Source organism: Tursiops truncatus, chromosome 21 (assembly GCF_011762595.2).
Source record: "Tursiops truncatus isolate mTurTru1 chromosome 21, mTurTru1.mat.Y, whole genome shotgun sequence".
Lineage (NCBI taxonomy): Eukaryota > Metazoa > Chordata > Mammalia > Artiodactyla > Delphinidae > Tursiops > Tursiops truncatus.
The window spans coordinates 9,494,727-9,514,339 of record NC_047054.1 but is presented as its reverse complement, the minus strand read 5'-3'; the positions used below and the strand labels follow the sequence as shown (position 1 = coordinate 9,514,339).

The following is a 19,613-nucleotide window of genomic DNA, read 5'->3' as shown; positions in this document are numbered from 1 at the left end:
GGGGAGAAGATGCTTGTCCAATCCAATAACAGCATTATTATGTTATCATCATGTAACAAATGTTTGAAAGGAATTTAAAAGTGCATCTTTGAAGCTCAAAAGTGGCTCAAGGAGATCACCATTACGTTACTGATAATCTGCACAGAGGCCCAGTGACGGAAGGCATGTCCATACCAATGCAAAGGGGAGACGGGTAGTTCCAACGCCGAACAGTCCCTGGCATGCAGGAGATGTGGGAACGGCCCTGTTCAAGAGAAAAGGAAATAAAACTCACATAACTGAACATAGAGTATTTAAGGCTTAAATGTTTGTGAGAACATCTGTACTTTCTTTGGTTTTCCCTTTTTGATTTAATTACAAATGCAAAAAAATCAGAACTCATGAAATCTACTAATGTGTGTTAATGAATCTCATATTTGGAATTAAAATAGAAAAAAAAATCCATAATCATTGTGTTTCTTGTCACTGAAATCAAAATCTTGTGATGTCCCCTTCAACGGTCTTTATTTCTGCCAGGATGCTTCCCTAATGCTTACAATGTTGAACTGAACTGGTCAAAGTAAGTCTTTTTTTTAATCATCAAAAGTTACAGCTTTTGGTCTAAGAGGCTGAAAATGATTAGGAAATACTAGGTATAGATCTGAAGGGTGACATGTCAAAGGTAAGTAATCTGCTCATACAAAGGTTAACTTTCACAGTTGCCTACGGTTCAAGTGCAACTCACATGACCTTTACGGTTCAGCAAAGAACTGGGTCAGTTCTTCCTTTATTGGAGAAAGAGGGAGACTTAATATTCATTTTATTATCAGACAGCCTCACAGCTGTCAAATTAACGTGTCTGCGATGAAATTAATCCTCATCATTCAAGGTCTCTTTATCCTCTAAATACATAAAGTTTTCAACTTTCAACCTTCAAAAAATCTGTCCTATTATTACTCTTTTAAAAATTAAACAGCAGCAGGTTAAATTCTCAGTGTTTCGTGCTAATCTCTTTTAAGATGAAAGAGAAGGTAGTGAACGGGCACCTCTGTGTGCAGACTATTCAATTTTACTTTTTTCCTTATTGTGACTTGGTGGTTTTATGTGCCATGAATACTTATCTTGTGAATTTCCATTTGCCAAACAAAATTGGCATAGAGGCAGCTGAAAAACAAATCTTTAATTCATGTTAAATAATCCCAGCCATATTGGGAACGCATCAAACAAGAATTTGCACAAAGGCAGTTATCAATGACAAACCGATTCCCCAAGCTTAGGAAGGTTTCATACTCAATTCATGTGCCACAAAACTCATTTTCTCCTACTACCTAATATTCTTAAAAGTTGTTACAGTAAAGGAAGACTACACTTATTCTTAAAGAAGACATGCAGGATAATGCTTTTCCTGCCAAATTTCATGCTCTGTATCTCCTCATTCTCTGACCTATTACGTTATCTTTAATAAATTTCTTTCTGAATTTTGGACAAACAAAGTACAAAAGCCTTTAAAGGTATTTATGGAAGACTACCAATAAAATGGTCATTTATTACCAATCTAGGTCACATCCTGCTATTGATTTCAGCAAAGACATTTCATATTAGTGATTCCAGCTGAAATTTTTATAATGGATCCAAAACAACACAGGAATCTGTGTATTTATTTACTAGCTTCAAATGGGAATTTTCGTTTTTCATCTTTGAAAAGAAAAGTAAAACAAATCTAGAGAGAAGGAAATCATTAATCATTCAGATATCTGGGACTGACATTTGATGTGTCCTGTCTCTGCCACTTTATGCCTGAATCTCACTAGGCAGATGCACTTATAGACATTTGTACGTAAACCATAAAAGGAACAATTCTTTTCATGAATAATATGTAATTTATGCATGCTGTCATTCCAAATATACTAATGCGTTACCAAAATTCCCAGTTGTTAGCAACTTTTTAAAAAGTCCAGAATCCTTTTTAACTCATGTGAATGAGAGAAAGTCACAGCTTGTAAATTCAATGCTTGAAACTGTTATAAAGAAAAAAAAAATCTTAGTTTGCATTTGAAAACAAGAGCTAAGTGGCCTGACTGGACTCTACAGATGTGTGTCTGCAGGCTTTTATCTCTAAGCAGCATATTAAACAATTCATTGTAAGAAATGTCTTTACTAAATAACCCTTTCTAGTTTCTTCTCTGAGGGCTATAGAAGTCTTCCTTATAAAAGGATGCTGACAGTAAATGCAAAGTGCTGTCATAAACGTGTAGAAAGATGAACACACGTGAGTGAGAGAAAGTGTTAACGTGTGGGGATCTGGGAGAGGAGAGAGACAACATGATATTTACGTGGTTTAAGTCAATTTATAAAGAAGTAAAAAAAAACCAAAAAGCATAAAAATGGCTTGTCAGTATAGAGTAAGGTATTCCTCTAAATGAAACCCCTGGGATGTGACTTATAATTCTTTCTGCTGTAACACGTGAAACAGGAAGTTTCTGTTCTTAAAGAATCAGTTAAAACGGCCTTGACGTGCTTGGTTAAAAGCTTGTTTCCATGGATGAAGGTTTGGCAAAGCTTTTTCAGTAACTCCTGTTCTACTTTCCAAGTCTCTGCCCATGTTTTTGCAGAGTCAAAGCAATTACCGTGATACCCACCAAGATCTATGAACGCAGGTTGTAGGTTGTTTTGATGAAGGTGGCTTTATATGCCGATGTTTGTTTATTGTTTGTTTATAATAATAGCTATACTAGCTTTCGTTTGCTGAAGTGTGTTAGGTGTTTTACTGATATTTTCTCAAACTTAAGGCCCAGGCTGATTTCTGCAGGTGGTCCCTCCAGATGTGCCAGCTTTTGCCCACCCCCTCCTATCAGGCACTGGCTCACTCCCCTTCCCCATTAGGGAAAGATGTGCCCCCAGTGCCACACCATGAGGTTGACTGAGAGTAACACAGGCTCTGCACGTGAAGCACCAGGCGGGCAGGCCATCAGCTTCCAGCGTTTGCTGCTGCTGCTCTAACTGGTTTCAGTTCTGCAAGATATTTACCCCAGCGCCCAGAAATGGGACTATACGCAATGCTGTCACTTCACTGCTGTATCTGCGGAACTTCTTTCTGATGAGTACTCCAGGTTTTATTTAAGTCACTTACAGAATACAACTAATGTTCTTGAAACACCTTCAGCTTCAGTGTTGTAACAAACATACAGCAAAAAGTACTCTATTACCTGAATTAACTGAAGTGTAGAAACCTAAGTAGGCTTAAATATGTCTGTTGGACTTTGGAATACACATGTTTAGATTTCAGTATTCATTGTTGGTAGGGAGAATTATATGTGGATTATGCTAGAGGACACAGATAAACTGTTCTGGGAGTATGCTTATTTGTGGCTAACCCAGAAAACAAATAACAGAAACATGACTCATGTTGCTATACATTGGTTTGTAAAATATTTATTTAAACTTTACATAAACAAATTTAATAAAAAAAAATAAGACTATAAAAACTTCTGCTTAACATTTCTTGAAAAGCATTTAACCCTATTATTTGAGCACCATATTTACCTGGCACACAAGTAGGCACTTGAAGATTTACTGAACTAAATCATAAGAACAGTCTGCAATGCAGGACAAGCATGGGACTCAGAGCCAACCCAATAATCGGGTTGCCAGGAGAGGACTGTTGAGGAGACTGTGTCAATGCTTTGGCCCTTAGAATTTTATCTAGTTATTGGGAGAGTATACATTTTGAAATAAAAGTATTATGAAAATAATATGCTCAACCTTAAAAGGATGTTTTATCATTTAGAAGCTATTTCCGCATCATCATTAAATTTACCTGTATGCATGGTTTAATATGACTACTTTGATTCACAAACTGAATGAGAGAAACTAGATTAGGTCTCTGGGTGCAAATCTAGGGCGTTGTCTTAAGTGAGCTGGCTGAGGATTACCATGCTGAGCCCCTCTACTACCAAAAGCTCAAATAAAAAAATAAAATACCTGCAGCGTGTATCCAGGCTCGCACTGAAAGGACAGCACATCGTTCACCATGTATCGGTCTCCTGTTTTGATGCTGTTGCTGGGAAGGGCTGGCTCTTGGCAAGCAGCAAGACCTACGGCTGGGGAAACGTAAAGAAAAACACTTACAAGCTATGTAAAATGAACAATATTCTTATCATTTGAATAGCGAAATAGCGTTTTCCTATTGCTCTCCTCCTATAGAAATGAACAAAAACTCTCTCTCTTGTTTGTCTACCAAGAAGACATTAACTTTCAATCAGTTTGAGCTAAATCTTAAATATTAATTAATTTCATTTCCACTGTGTAATGAAATTTCTTTAAAGAATAAAATTTGTTACTTCCACATTTAGTGTAAAACACTCCAATTCCAATGCATACACATTTTAAAAGGTCTTTAAGGAAACTGTTTCCTATTATATGCAAATCCCCATGATATGGCTCTCTTGCTTTTTGTTTTTCTAGCATACTTAGCAGTCTTTTTGAAAAATTTTAAGTGTGAATCTGGGAATTCTATCCTTCTGGAAAAACATAATATGAGAACAAATATTTTATATTCAATCTCTCTCTCTCTCTCTTTCTCATTTAAAGACAACAACAAAAAAATTCTCATGAACAGTTTGTTCTTTAGGTAAAAAGGACCAATACTTACAGACCCTAAAGCTGTAATCAGGCACTTTCCTAGATGGAATTGCCTTTAGTTAAGACACTAACAAAATTTTAAAAAATGCATCATATAATATTGGAATTCAGCTTAGAATATCAGATGAATGAATGCCAAGGACCATTTAACATTGATACTTATTTGTATAAACCCTTATCATATGAATAATCAAAATATGTAGCTGTGGTATTTTATAGAATCAAAAATGTATTTGAAATTTTGCTAAAGATTTGGTGATTGCTAATAATCTTCCATGATTCTAGTACATCTTTTTCTCACATCCCAAGTTACTAAGCACTAATAAGTTATCCAGGGTGAGAAATGGGAGAGAAGGACTTCTTCAGAGCAGACCAGCTTAAAATCCTTCACATGCTCTTGGACTGAGACTTTGGTTCTTGTTCTTTTCATTAACATGAAGGAACTAATCAGATTAACTAACTGACTGGGACTCTGAGTAATGGGGCGGGGCTGGGGGAGGGGAAGATTGTTCTTCCAGGACATGAAGGCTGGTCTATGCAGCCACACAATTGTGGGTCCCAGTGCACAATGAGGACGCATGCTGCCTGCCCTGCCCTCAGGACTGGGTCCACACCTGTGGGCACCCACTGCAGCTGGCACATCTCCTCTGCTCGTGTGCATGCTTCACTGTCCCCATCAGATTTCGAGGTCAGAGATGAAATTATTAAGAATTTCCAGATGGGCAACAGCATGCATGGGATGCCTCTGAGAGCAGGAGTTGGTGTCACTCCACATGGTGCCAACTCACGAGGCAGCCTTGGGGTCTCGACAGGCAGCGCTTGGAGAAATCAAGGGACAGGCAGTCCCTTGGAGCAAGGGACGAAGACAGTACTGTTTGCCAGTCGCTCTCCTGGCTGCATCACGTTGCTCTAATCCTCACAAGAACCTTAATGTAGACTCCGGTGTCTGACATTAAGGTCAAGGCAGAGCAAAGTGAGATGGGCAGGCCAAGGTTCCCAGGTGCAGGTGTGCAGACCCACCTGCTCACCTGGGTGAGGTAACAGTCAGTTTCCTCCACTGCCCTGCTTTTCAAAGTATGGTAAGTGTGGGAGCCTGTAAGAGATGCACACTTTGGGTATCTCAGAACTATTGGACCAGAATCTGCCTGTTAACACCATCCCTGGTGATTCTTATGCATTAAAGTTTGAGAATCACCAGTTTGCCTCACTTTACCCTGGAGCCTGAGAAGATGAAACAGAGAGAAGAGTCTTTATTTCTCATCATCAGTGAGATTGTTCATTTGAGAACATGATGCTATAGAAATTACACTGGATGGGCACCACTGTATATAAACAGGATAATTTCAAGCATGAAACACATGGATTCTGTCTGGGATGAGCAGGTGTGAGGTGTAGCATAATGTTTTTATAAGCTGAAATTGATTTTCCTTAAATGTCTATACACTAAAAACTATAAAACACCATATGCATTAAGTGACGATATTTTTTATTCCTAGCACAGAATTTTAAGCCATTTGGGGTTTTTCATCGATGATAAAATTGCTAAATATGGACAAATACCATCACTTACACCTTTAACTTTTTTTATTGATATAAATCTAATTTATCTCCCTCTCCTTTATAACGTTAGAAAATAAACTGCAACTATATTTCAATTTCACCTTTTTTTTCCCATCACAGATTGGCATGAACTCCTACTGTATATCATTTATTTTTTATTTGACCCTAAAAAAATACATTTAAAATACTTGCGCCATAAAATTTCAAACTACAATTTAGAATTCTAAAAAGATAAAGATACTTTATGGTTTTGAAACACATGATAAACATGCATTTTTTTGTCCAATATTTAGAGCAGGATAAGCAGGACCTTTGTAAATATAGTTAAAATAAGTTCGAACATTTTGTTTTTCAACTTATCACTGTCCTCATTTCAACTGGCATTGTGTATGGTTTTCAAACTTCAGAATTCAAAACCAATATGTTGTTCTAGCTGGACAGCTTAAAACAATAATGAATATAATAATCAAAGAAAGAGGAAAGCAGACCAAACGGAGAGATCAATAGAGTTGGATTATTTGGCAGCTGCAAAGAGGTCGAAGGACAGATATGTAGAAACATGAGCATTAGGTACCTGACAGGTCATCGTAAACACTATAGGGAATATATCGGCTACTCCTACATTTTGAAACGAAAAAATTTGTCGAGTATATTGTTCATTGTAACCAATTAAAGAACCAGTCCTTTGCATAAGCACACCCTAAGACAGAAGTGTTGTTCACAATCTCTGTAAACCCATAATCCAAAAATTGTATTAAAGGTCAGACAATGTGCTGGAAAACAGGTGAAGAAAGAAATCACAACTTCACATAGGGAGACCTGATGGGAGGATGACAATAGATGAAGTAAATGTCAAATGTCGTCATCACATAGATCTAACCTACATGTGTCATCCTGTACATTCAGACTTCTATACAACATTGTTCAAAGTCCATACATCTTCTTGACATCAAAGAGTAGCTGTAAAGAAAACCCCTTTAATTAAGAAAAAGTATCCAAAGAAAAGAAACTACTTTTTTATTCATTGTCTAAGAAGTTTAGTGTATATGGAGCTAAAAATATTTTCTCTTACCTGTCAACTGTTGGCTGATTCAGTCCACATAAAAAATGCTATTCTATTCCTTCGATTTAATAGATCATAAGGTCTCATTAAAGCATAGGGATTGTGTGTCCAGTGTCAAGAGAAGCAATCCCATGAATTTGGGGGGCAGTAGAATTTTTAAATGCGATTGAAGTTATTATTAGTTTAAAACAGATTGTTATAACTTTAAGACGTTTTATGTAATTGCAGTTGTAACCACAATGAAAACATTTATTTAATACAAAGAGAAGTTATGTCACTACAAAAAAATCAATGAGACAAAAAAAAATGGAGTAAGAGGAAAATAGAGACAAAAATGCTAAAAGACATACAGAAAACAAAGACACAGATTGGCAGAATGGATTAAAAAAAAGTTCCAGGCATTTGCTATCTACCATTTACTCATTTTAGATCTAAGTACACACGTAGTCTAAAAGTGAAAGGATTGAAAAAGATATTTCATGCAAAAAGGAACCTAAAGACATCAGGGATGGCCATACTTAGAATAGATGTTAAAACAAAAACTGTCACAAGAGACAAAGAAGGACATTATATATATAATAATAAAAGGGTCAATTCACCAAGGAGATATAACAATAATAAATATATATGCACCTGACACTGGAACTGCCAAATAAGTGAAGCAAACACTGACAGACCTGAAGGGAGAAATAGACACAAACACAAGAACAGTATGAACCTTCAATATCCCACTTTCAGTTATGGATAGAACAGCCAGATAGAAGATAAGGGACAGAAGACTTGAACAACACTAAAGCCCATTTAGACCTAAGAGATATATACAGAATACTCCACCCAAAAAAGCAGAACACATATTCTTCTCTGGTGTACATGGAACATTCTCCAAGATAGGCCACATGTTAGGCCACAAAACACGTCTAAACAAATTTTAAAAAACTGAAATCACACAGAGTATTTTCATCAATCACTTTAGAATGAAACAAGAAATCAATAGCAGAGGGAAAAAAGGAAAATGCACAAATAGATGGAAATTAAAGAACTCAATCTTAAACTCAACCAACAGGTCAAGGAACAAATCACAAGAGAATTTAGCAAATATCTGGAGACATGAAAACAAAAACACAACATATAAAAACTTACAGGATGCAGTAAAAGCAGTACTAAAAGGGAAGTTTATAGCTGTTAATGCTTACATTATAGAAGAAAAATGATCTCAAATAAACAACCTAACTTTATACCTCAAGGAACTAGAAAAAGAACAAACTAAACCAAAAGTTAGCATAAGGAAGAAAATAATAAAGATTAGAGGAGAAGTCAATAAAATAGAGAATATGAAACAATGGAAAACATCAACAAGACCAAAAGTATTTTTTTAAATATCAACAAAATCAACAAACCCTTAGATAGACTGAGAAAAAAATTTTAAAAGACTCAAATAATTAAATTTAGAAATTAAAGGCATTTTAAAAAACTATGAACACTTATACACCAATGAAATGGATAACCTAGAAGAAATGGATAAATCCCAAGAAATATACAACCTACCAAGTATCATGAAGAAATAACAATTCCGAACAGACCTATCATTAGTAAGGATGCCCAAACCCATGGGCCTTCTTACTTCGTCCTTGTCCACACTCTGCATCCATCAGCAGACCTGTCAGTTCTACCTACCATGTGCATCTCACATCCTTGTTTCTCCTGCATCCCACCTCCTCTGAGCCACAGAACTGAGCTTCCTCTGAGCCTGCTGACAACTGCAACATCTGTTTATCTGATGAGGATACCCCCTCTCTTGTCACTGTCCAAGTGGGTCTCTACTCAACAACCTAACTGATCTGGTTGAAGGATAAATCAGATGACGTTACTTCCCTGATGGAAACTGTTCAATGTCTTTCAACTGTTCTCAGGATAAAATCCTGGGCTACAAGGTGGGGAACATTCTCTCTCTGGCTCACTCTTTCAATTTTGCTTCCTGCCTCTCTTCTGACTGCCCAAAAGGTTCCCTTTAGTCTAGACATTTTTTTTTTTTTCGGCTTCATGAGTACAATAGGTGCCTTTCTACCTGGGGTACCCCTTGATAGTCTCCTTTGACTACAATGCATTTCCCTTAAGTCTTTTTGTGGTTGAATAATGTCCATTGTTTCATCCTTCCTTCAATTAATATTGTCAATGAAAAACAGAGCTCCACAGTTACTTTGCACCTCAGAATACTGCTTATTTGCTTCAAGGTGCTTAAAACAATCTATAACCATCATGGTGTTTTCTTATATATTATGCCCCCACCACTAGAATATAAATTCTGCATAAGCAGAGACCATGTATGGTTGTCTCATCATGATTCTGTCTATGGAGGCTAGAGGCTAGAGTAGGCATATAACAGATGCTCCAATAAATGGGGATGAATGCAGCGACATCCACAATTTAGTTTCGGGGGACAGGGATGAGGGGGCGATCATCACCAAGAGGAGATGAGTCTCAAATGAGTTACAAGGGTGGATGCACCAAGTGACAACTGATAATTTGAAACCAAACTCCTTTTCATGCGGGCAACTCTCTGAGTAATGGGCAGAGTGAGTAGCAGCAGAATTTCTTTAATGATTGATGATCCTCTCAAGCAGCAACCAGAGACTAGCTGATAAATACAGAGTTAATGTTGGGACCCACCTCTTAAATCAGTGGCAGGGACAGTAGGTGATGGTCCGAAGAGTTTAGGATTAAGCGTCAGTTCTGTACACTCCACCCTTCCCCGTCCCAAATCCATTAATGCCTGAAATTCCAAAGACTATCAAAGAACAACAGGAAAACTGTACTCCAATCCCTTTATTTTAGAAGAGAGTCAACTAAAGAACCCAGGGATTAAGTAGTTTATATTGCACCTTTCACTTAAATTTAATACTTGTTAAAATGCCAAAACATCACTGTTAGGAGAAAAGTTTTAATCAGTTACCAGTTTTTTGTGTGTATTACATTCAACCCCAAATAAATCTGGGGTTCTCTTGTTGCCCACCAAACAAAGTTCTGTTACTACTGAATGCCCAGAACAGTCTTGTAAGACAGACTTCACATTACTAGAAGGGTCTCTGGAACATTCTGTGATGTTAGGTAGAAGTCAAGATATACAAGACTTTAAACTCTTCCATGGTCCTTGGTGCAATCAGAACTTGGTATGAAATGAGGAAGACATGAATTATCAATTGATGTTAATGAAAGCAATTTTAATAGGAGGTAGGAGTTGAAAGGGTCTCGGGAGATTCTTTGAAATAAAAGCACTTAGATAAATTTTACGGATCAACAAATGATTGATATAGAGTTAAATACATGAAGATAACTTTATTACACCCCTGAATGGACACGGTTTACAGGATGCCCACTCTGGTGGAGGTACAGCGCTGTCTTCCGTGGATGCACAAGGTCAAATCTCCATAAATGCACCCAGGGGTATATGAGGTGTTATCTTATCCAACCTTTCACTTCCTGTGAGTTTTACTCATGCCCGCCATTCAAGTTGAGAAACCTTATTAGTATTATTAATATAGTATTAAAGTGTCATTAAAACATGCATTAATAATTCGCATGCATTTATAAGGATTACTGTAATTGTAGAAGGCTATTTCAAGCTGTCAGTATTCAACTATGATAACATCTCACTAAAAATGTGTAGTACTCTTCATTTCAAAAACTTAAGGCATTTTCCAGAATTTTAATCCTCATTACGTACTTCCTTCTGAGTGCCTGTTTTGAAATGAGTCCACAAAGGAAATGAAATGTAGTACTTATTTGATCACTGAAAACAAACAGAATGCAAGTATTTTAAAAGCACATCCATAATAAACATAGCTTTATAGTGATAATATTCTGTTGACCATCAGCTCAGACCCCTGCAGGAATTAATGCAGTTCACTATACTCTGTTCTCACCATTATATCAAAAACTGACACATGATTGTCATATAAGGTTCACTTCTGAATTTTCTAGAAAACCTTTTTTGAATACAACTTCAATTTTAAATTATAAGTACTTTTTAGAATACAGACAAGCAAGGAACTTATCTCTTTTAATTACTGCATTTTCTTTTTTCTAAAGATAATTAAATAAATTCCATTTCCTTTTTTCGCTTTTATTGCCAGAAATTTAAAGCTAAATTTAGTGCTTAGCAATACCAATTATTTTAATATAGGGGGCTAGTTTATTTATATCTTTCTCTTTAGTTGCCTTTTAAAATTTTCTTTATTTTAATAATTTCTTTGTTGTATACTTATTTTTAAGTTGCACCAAATACTTGAAGAACGGACAGGTTATCTCTTTTTCTAATCTATTTCTTATTCACCTGAGTATTTATCGTTTGAGTGAGATCTTATAAAATTCATGCTATATAATATTATTTTTCATTATATACATAACTACAAATTAAATACATATGAGAAGGACTTAATCACGTATAATAAGTTTTGAACTTGTACTTGAAATACTACTACTATATTACAGTCAGCTCTAGGTCAAATAATATTTGAGAAAAAATTTAAGTCTGATAATAGTAAAATACTTTATATTTATTTTATAATAATCATTTTAACTAACGACAATTAATACACCGAACTTGCAAGCATGCTAAAATGTGAAAAAAATCTCCATTTGACTCTACCTTGTAAAGGATAAGCATTCATTTCAAACAATGAAAGAGTTACTATATTTACTTTTCTCTGAAATTTTTGTTTTTTCATAATAACTACAAATCACTAATTCAAACTCCTCTTTTTCAGAATAAATATATTGTAAATGTGTTACTGCAATATTATTGTCTTTTTATAAAAAAAAAATTATTGTCTCTTTCTCTCTCTTACACGAGGCTGTCATGGCCATAGCTTACATGTTCCAGGCTCTGACCCATCTGTATAATGTTCTGTATCAAAGGGCCAGAGTATTAGACATGGGAGAATGGCTTCCACATCAGACCATGTCCTCTGCTGAGCTACTGTTTAGAGTAGAAAGCTAACTTTCTGCTTTGTAGGACATCTAAAATTCACACTGCACAGTAGCTTCTCTATTTCACTTGCCTTCCAGGGGTCAAATGTCATATCTCATAGACTCTAGAAATATTTTGTTAACTCCAATGGGTTTCCCAGTAGTGAGTGTGAGAGGAAAAAGGTCTCGAAAAAGACAGTGAAATAAAAAAAACTTTCATATATAGAATTATGTTGGTGCTGTTTGGACTCAGTGCCATATATCAGCATTAAATAGGTTTGAATAATTGCAGAAGCCTTTCACTTGAGGTCAAACACACTCATTGGGTTTATGACATTAATCTGGCATAGATGTCATTCGATTAGGTCTTACATGGTTCCCTGCAGACCCAGAAATTAAGTATCTTCCAACATAGCAAGACAGAACTATGTGTAAGCTCAGGCACAGTACCAGTCTAATTTAATAAAGAAGGTTTTAGTCATGTAAAGTGTGACTATTAAACAAGCACTGCTGTGTGTAAAAATCGAGATAAATAGTTTCTATTTCAAGCAACCTCTAAAGGAAGATTGTCTCAACTAGATGGGTTTATTCTGCTAATAATGTATTTGTAATGTAAATATATATTACATTTAATTCTATATAATTTATCTGTAAATATCTCTGAATTTGTTCACAGTTATGAAGAAACCTATGTCACTACTTTAAAGTTACGCGTACTAGATAGGTAGATAATAGTTATAGATAGTTGGATAGATAATTTTGTTTAAAAACTGGACATTCAAGAAAAGTTTCTCTATGGTTAATCTAAATAAATAATTTTAGTATTCATCTAGCCTTGAACTAGAGCAATTTTAAAACCCATAAAAAGACTTCCACTTCTACTTGGGATATAGAAATGTGTAAAATATAACCTCACTCCCACTTTAACAATGAGAAAAGTCTGAACTATAAAATCATAACCTTTCTTGAACTCATCAGGGAGCTGAGGTTTCAGGTACCCAGGTGACATCAGTTCCAAAGGATTAGTGCCTTCAAGGAGAGGGAGGACACACAAACTGTCACTGTGACAGATCACAGGAGAGAAAGGACCAACTCACACATAGGCAATGACACATCAGCTAACGTTTTAGCAAGTGGCCAGTACCTGAGCATGGGTCTCCAGTAGCTCAGGGCCCCAGACAGAAGGGAGTCTGTCCTTCCTTCCACATGCCTCCATTGACTAATTAAGAGAGATACTGGGGGCATGGTAGGAGCCTGGAGTGAGCCTCTCCCTTACCACCACCAAATATCAATGTTTCTGTGGAGAGGGGCATGACACCCGACGCACTTCCCGAACCCTTTCACTTTTAGGAAACTAAAGTGTTAAGCCACTGGGAGAGGAGCAGCAAAACCTGTTCCCTCCAGGGCACAGGGAAAGGGGCACTGCAGCTTGGAGAAAGGTGTACGGAAAAAGAAAGTCTACATGTGGGGTGTGGCAGGAAAGCCAGTATGAGCTTAAGACGCTACATCAGCACCAAGACCATGGTCTTCTAGCCCTAGGGGACACTCGGCAAACGCTCCTCAAAGGCCAACTACAGGTAGACCCTGACGACCTTGGGAGGGGGTCAAGAATGCTGAGAACACCCCACCCCACTCTGTGCAGACTCTCAAGGTTTGACTTAGGCTGGAAGAGAATCACAGAGCAACTCTGACTCCAGTGTAAGCTTAACATTGAGCGACAAGCAACAGCATCTACTACTGGGGCAGATGCCACCTCTTTTGAAAAGGTGTTTAGGGAGGACTGACAGCTCAGAGTGGAGTAACGATGCTGAGAAAAAGCCCCCAATTAGGCACTTGGCAGTGCCAGCTCACCACTGAGGAATTTGATGCTCTGAAAGTAACCATAGCGACAACGGAACTCAAATCCAGTGTACCTCCTGACTCAACAGGCTAACAAAAGTGGTGCCCATTCCCAGGCACAAATATTAACCACAATCTCTATGGTTCTACTCGTGGTGTCCACCTTTAATAAAATATTCAAGAAATAACAACCCTTTGCCTAGAGATGAAGTAAGTAACCAGACTCTGCATACTCATATAGTGGAAATATAAGACAGGGATATTAAATATAAAAAATATGTTAAAAGATCTAGTGGAAAAGATAGCATGCATGAAGAGATGGAGTAATTATTGATGAGAGACAATAATTATAAGAAATAAGTGGAGGGCTTCCCTGGTGGTGCAGTGGTTGAGAGTCCGCCTGCCGATGCAGGGGACACGGGTTCGTGCCCTGGTCCGGGAGGATCCCGCATGCTGCGGAGCAGCTGGGCCCATGAGCCATGGCCGCTGAGCCTGCGCGTCCGGAGCCTGTGCTCCGCAACGGGAGAGGCCACGACAGTGAGAGGCCCGCATACCGCAAAAAGAAAACAAAAACAGAAAGAAAGAAGTGGAAATTCAAGGGGCAAAACACAATATCAGAGATGAAGAATTATCTCAATAGGCTCATTAGCAGACTTAACACAGCTGAGGAAAGATTCAGAGAATCATAGGTTAACAGCAACTACATAAACTGGAACACAAAGAGAAAGTGTGAACAAAACAGAACTGAGGAACAAGAACTGTGATACAATATCAACAGGCCTAACACACATGTAATTAGAGTCCCAAAAGAAACAGGAAAAGAGAATTGGGGAAAAGAAATATTTGTAATGATAATGGTCAACAATTTTTCATAAATAATAAAAGACATCAAACCTTAGATCCAAGAATATAAGTTTACCCTAAACAGGATGAATATCAAGCGCATGCGTGTGCACGCACACACACACACACACACACACACACACACACACACACACAAATCCATCTAGACATACTATAGTCTACCTGATGAAAATAAAGAAAAATTCTTAAAGGAAGCCAGAGAACAGGGACAAATGCATAGCCATTAAGAAATACAGCTTACTTTTCATCACAAACTATGAAATAAGAAGACAATGAAGTGGCATTTTTAACATACTGAAAAGAACTTTCAACCCAGATTTCTACACCCAGCCAAAATATCTTTCAAAAACGAAGGTAAAATGATGACTTTCAGAAAAACAAAATCTGGGAGAATTCTTTGTCTGCAGACCTGCACTAGAAGAAGAGTCAAAAGGAGTTCTTCAGACAGAAAAATTTTAGACAGAAACTTGGATTCACCCAAAGAAATAAAGAGCTCCAAAGATGCTAAAAACAGGTAAATATAAAATATTTAGTTTTCTTATTTTTATCCACTCTGAAAGATCAATATCTAAAGCAAAAACAGTAAAAATATTTTGTGGGCTTTATAACATGTAAAAATAATATGTAAGACAATACTAACATAAAGGATGGAAAGAGGAAATTAGAAGTACATGCTTGTAAGTTTCAGTACCTATTAAGTGACATAATATTATTTGCAGGTAAGCTGTGTTATATTAAAGATGCATATTTTAAACTTGTCTAGGGACACCATTAACATTTTTAAGAGTTTATCTAGTAAGTCCATAGTGGAGATAAATTGGAGCAATAAAAAGACTCAGTTAAACCAAAAGCTGTCAGGAAAAGAGGGAAAAAATCAACAAGATACAAATAGGATCAGTACAAACACTCCAACAGGGCTCATGTGTTTACTCTTATTTGTCCTCCTCCCACCAAATTCCACTGAAATAAACTTGTTTATAAATATTTACATATACAATTGGCCTCTGTAACCATGGGTTCTGAATCTGTTGATTCAACCAACCATGGTTCAAAAATTTTTGAACAAACACATTCCAGAAAGTTCCAAAAAGCAAAACTTGAATTTGACGTGGGTTGGCAACAATTTACATAGTATTTCCTTTCTATTTACAACTATTTATGTAGCATTTTCATCATATTAGTTATTATAAGTAATCCAGAGATGATTTAAAGTATATGAGAGAATGTGCATAGGTTAGGTGTAAATGCGACAGCATTTCATTTAAGGGACCAGAGAACCTGTGGATTCTGGTATCCATGAGGGGAGACGGTGGCGGGGGGGGTGGCTCCTGGAGCCAATGCCCCACGGATACTGAGGCAAGACTGTATATATTGTTTCATGTTGAATCCAAGAACAGTTACTGCCATATTGTTCCCCAGGAGCAGGTTCCATGCTATACACCTCAAGGTCAGATTTTGTATTTTCCAATATAAACCAACATCATCATTGTTCCCATATCTATAATTTAAAGTTCCCAGAAATTTAAAGTTTCCGTTTGGTTCTTTTTCTTCAGCTCGGAGCTCAGAGCAAGCGTGAAGCTTGTATCCTTCTGCTGCCTAACTCAAATTTCCAGTCAAGTCAAATAATATAAAAGCTGGCTAGATGGCTACAGGCTTGTATGAAGCATTCAAAGATGCTGGTCTTTTGACCTTTTAGCTGGATCGTATAAGATCACAGAGAATTTAGATCACACATACCACACCGGACCTCCTGGGAATCACTTTCGCTATCATTAATATTTTACAACTCATCCCTTCAGATAAAGTGTTTGTTTTTTGTTTGAGAAGTTCCTATCAGTGCTCGTTTGGAATTATGGACCGTTACAATTAACAGGGCCTAGCCTTCACCTCCATATGCGAAAACTCAGACTCCTCAGATGGAAGCAGGCGTGGACTTGCCATACAGCGCAGGTTTTAGGGCCAGAGCTGGATCTAGAACTGGATCTCCAAGACTGACTCCCAAGCTTCTTTATCTTCCACATGCCATTCAGCTACTAGTGACAGGTGGTGTCACCACCTGTAAAGAAGGGCAGTCTGTGTGCTCTTTCTGATTGGACAGTTGGGATATTTGGACAGGTGCTCAGTAAACTGCATTTGTGATGAAACACATCTACGTCTACCTGTGTTCATTCTGTAAGTCGTTAGCAGCCTGACTCTGACCTGGGCAGGCTGAACACATGCTAGGTTCTGTTCCTTCTCCTTTAAAAACTGAGCATACCTCAAAAATGGTGTTTTTTGAGGACAAAAGAGTAAGCACCCATAACACATTTAGGGCAGGACCAGGCATAAACATGTGCTTGTTGTTGTTTTTACTATTATTACCTGGATATATATTGTAGCAAAAAGTCTGAATTTAGAGACATGTGGACTGGCAATACACATTTTAAGCTTGATGCAAAAATATGTTAACAGATTAAGAATATTACATAATCTTTTGAAAACTTACTTCAACAGTCCTCCTGCTGTTTAGTGTTCACCTTAATAAGATTAATTCTACCAACATTTTTTATAATCCAAATTTTAAACGGACACAAAGAATTAGAACAGAGAAATGACTGCCTCTAAGTACATGGAAGGTAATGCCATGACCCTCAGAATGCTGTCAGCGTCCGAAAACAACCACTCAGAAAAGAAAATCACAAATGAAAACGCAGCATTCCGTGTGGCCAAGTAAAAAATAAATACATTAAGTAATGAAACAAGGCCTTAAGATTCTTGAACAAGATTAATTTCAGTAAGAAATATGTTCGTCTCTCTTTTAATGAATTTTATCAGCTGAGAATAAAGTGAAATGTAGGTAATTACTATATTGTTGGAGCTGAAGTCTGTGTGAGTACACAGATAATCGTACACAGTAATTGTAGACTAATTATTTTACTAGCACCTCTTTCTATAAGGAGTGAGTGAAGAGCCAGAAGCCACAAGATAACTTTGAGAGGAAGAAATAAGCACATTCATCAATTCTAACACTGCTAAAAATATTAGTGAATTTATTAACACGATCATAAATAAGGTTTACAGTTTCGTATCTACAGATGTTCACAAAATGTATCAAAGTAGCAGATTTTTCCAGACATATCCTACATAAATAGCATCCATAGTATCATTTTACGCTGTCACTAAAGTAGTCCTATTCAAATAAATTGGAATAAACTTGCATACAAATGCCTGTAATAAGTAGGGGAATTTAACTGGAATGCGAAACAGCCCTGTGGTTTGTGTCTGGTTCAGAATATTTATCATCAGCTGGAAACCTGGCCTTTCCAAAACATGCATGCATTTACATCCCAGCAAACTGTTTATTTCAATTCAAAGGATCACTTATTAAAGCTTATCCATGTATTTGCTTATTTGCAACTGCTTATTAAAGGAGATGAATATCAACATTAAGCATTTTTAGTGCTTGAAAACATGTCCTAAAATAAACTTTGCTCTCATTGGAAATTCTTATTTCACTTTTACAAGGTTTACCTGCATAATCAAACGCCAAAGAAGATTTGTGAATTTGACCTTTGTCATCCCATTTATCAGACTATTAACTCAGTCTCACATCCATTTTTAAAAGGTTAGCATCTACTTTGCATTACCTTCTTCCAATTAAAATGAATAATACACCAAGGCAGGCACTAAAGTGGCTGCTCTTTGCTAGTCTGATTCTACCAGCCTCTAAGACTAGAAATAGAAAAGGCTTATGACCATAATCTATTTGGAAATTATGACTTTCTACATTTTTGGAAACTTACATGAATATTTGCTATCACTCACAAGAAAACTAGTAATATTACAAATGGTTATTTTGTACTTTTCTTTAACACAACCAACCTGAAAGCATAGTCGATGTTTTATCTAATTATTCCAGATGCTAAATTCTTCATTTCCCTATTGTCTTTCATAATATAATTATAATATATAATATAATAAAAATATAGTTCAATATAAGAATATATTATAATTATATATTATATTATAAATATATATTATAAATTATATTATAAATTTCTGTATTATAAATATTATAATTGTCACAAAATTATATAACATAATAACAACAAAGTTCATAGAGATCGGTTTTGTAACACCCAAGTTCATGGAACTTCCAAACATAGTTTTAGAATAAAATTTCACTGTGTAATAAGGGCAGGGATCTATTTTCCCTTTAAGAAAATTACTCAATATCCCAGTGAAAGCCAGATGCAGAAACAGGTGACCTTACTTTTGTATTCCAGGTGGAAGCCAGCAGCTGCCACGCTGATATCCGACTGGAAATGCAGGTAGAGCTGATTGGATGTGCTGTTGAGCAGTGCGGGCACGGTGGTACCTGTGAGAAGTGATGCAGGTTGAGCTGTAACATCACTCATGCGTTCACTCTTCGCATTATAAAATCAGTAAGAATATCATACTAAGTGATATATGTTAGAGAAAAACAAATGTTATAGGATATCACTTATATGTGAAATCTAAAATATAATACAAATGAATCTATTTACAAAACAGAAATAGACTCAGAGGCATAGAAAACAAACTCATGGTTACCTAAGGGGAGAGGGAGGGAGGGAGGGAGGGAGGGATAAATTAAGAGTTTGGGATTAGTAGATGCACACCGCTGTATATAAAATAGATAAACACAAGGATTTACTGTAGAGCACAGGGAGTATATTCATTA

At 36.6% G+C, this 19,613-nt stretch overlaps 1 protein-coding gene across 2 annotated transcripts in view; it reads right to left on the bottom strand.

The window, feature by feature from the left end:
* CSMD1 (CUB and Sushi multiple domains 1) overlaps positions 1-19,613 on the bottom strand; it is a 1,403,311-nt gene that overhangs the window by 151,414 nt on the left and 1,232,284 nt on the right. For both annotated transcript variants that reach the window (XM_033848938.2, XM_073798556.1), the window contains exons 36-38: positions 19,164-19,268; positions 3,961-4,079; positions 175-244 (exon numbers count right to left, since the gene is read on the bottom strand). In XM_033848938.2, the coding sequence (XP_033704829.2) occupies positions 175-244; positions 3,961-4,079; positions 19,164-19,268 (294 nt within the window). The remainder of the gene's footprint in view (positions 1-174; positions 245-3,960; positions 4,080-19,163; positions 19,269-19,613) is intronic.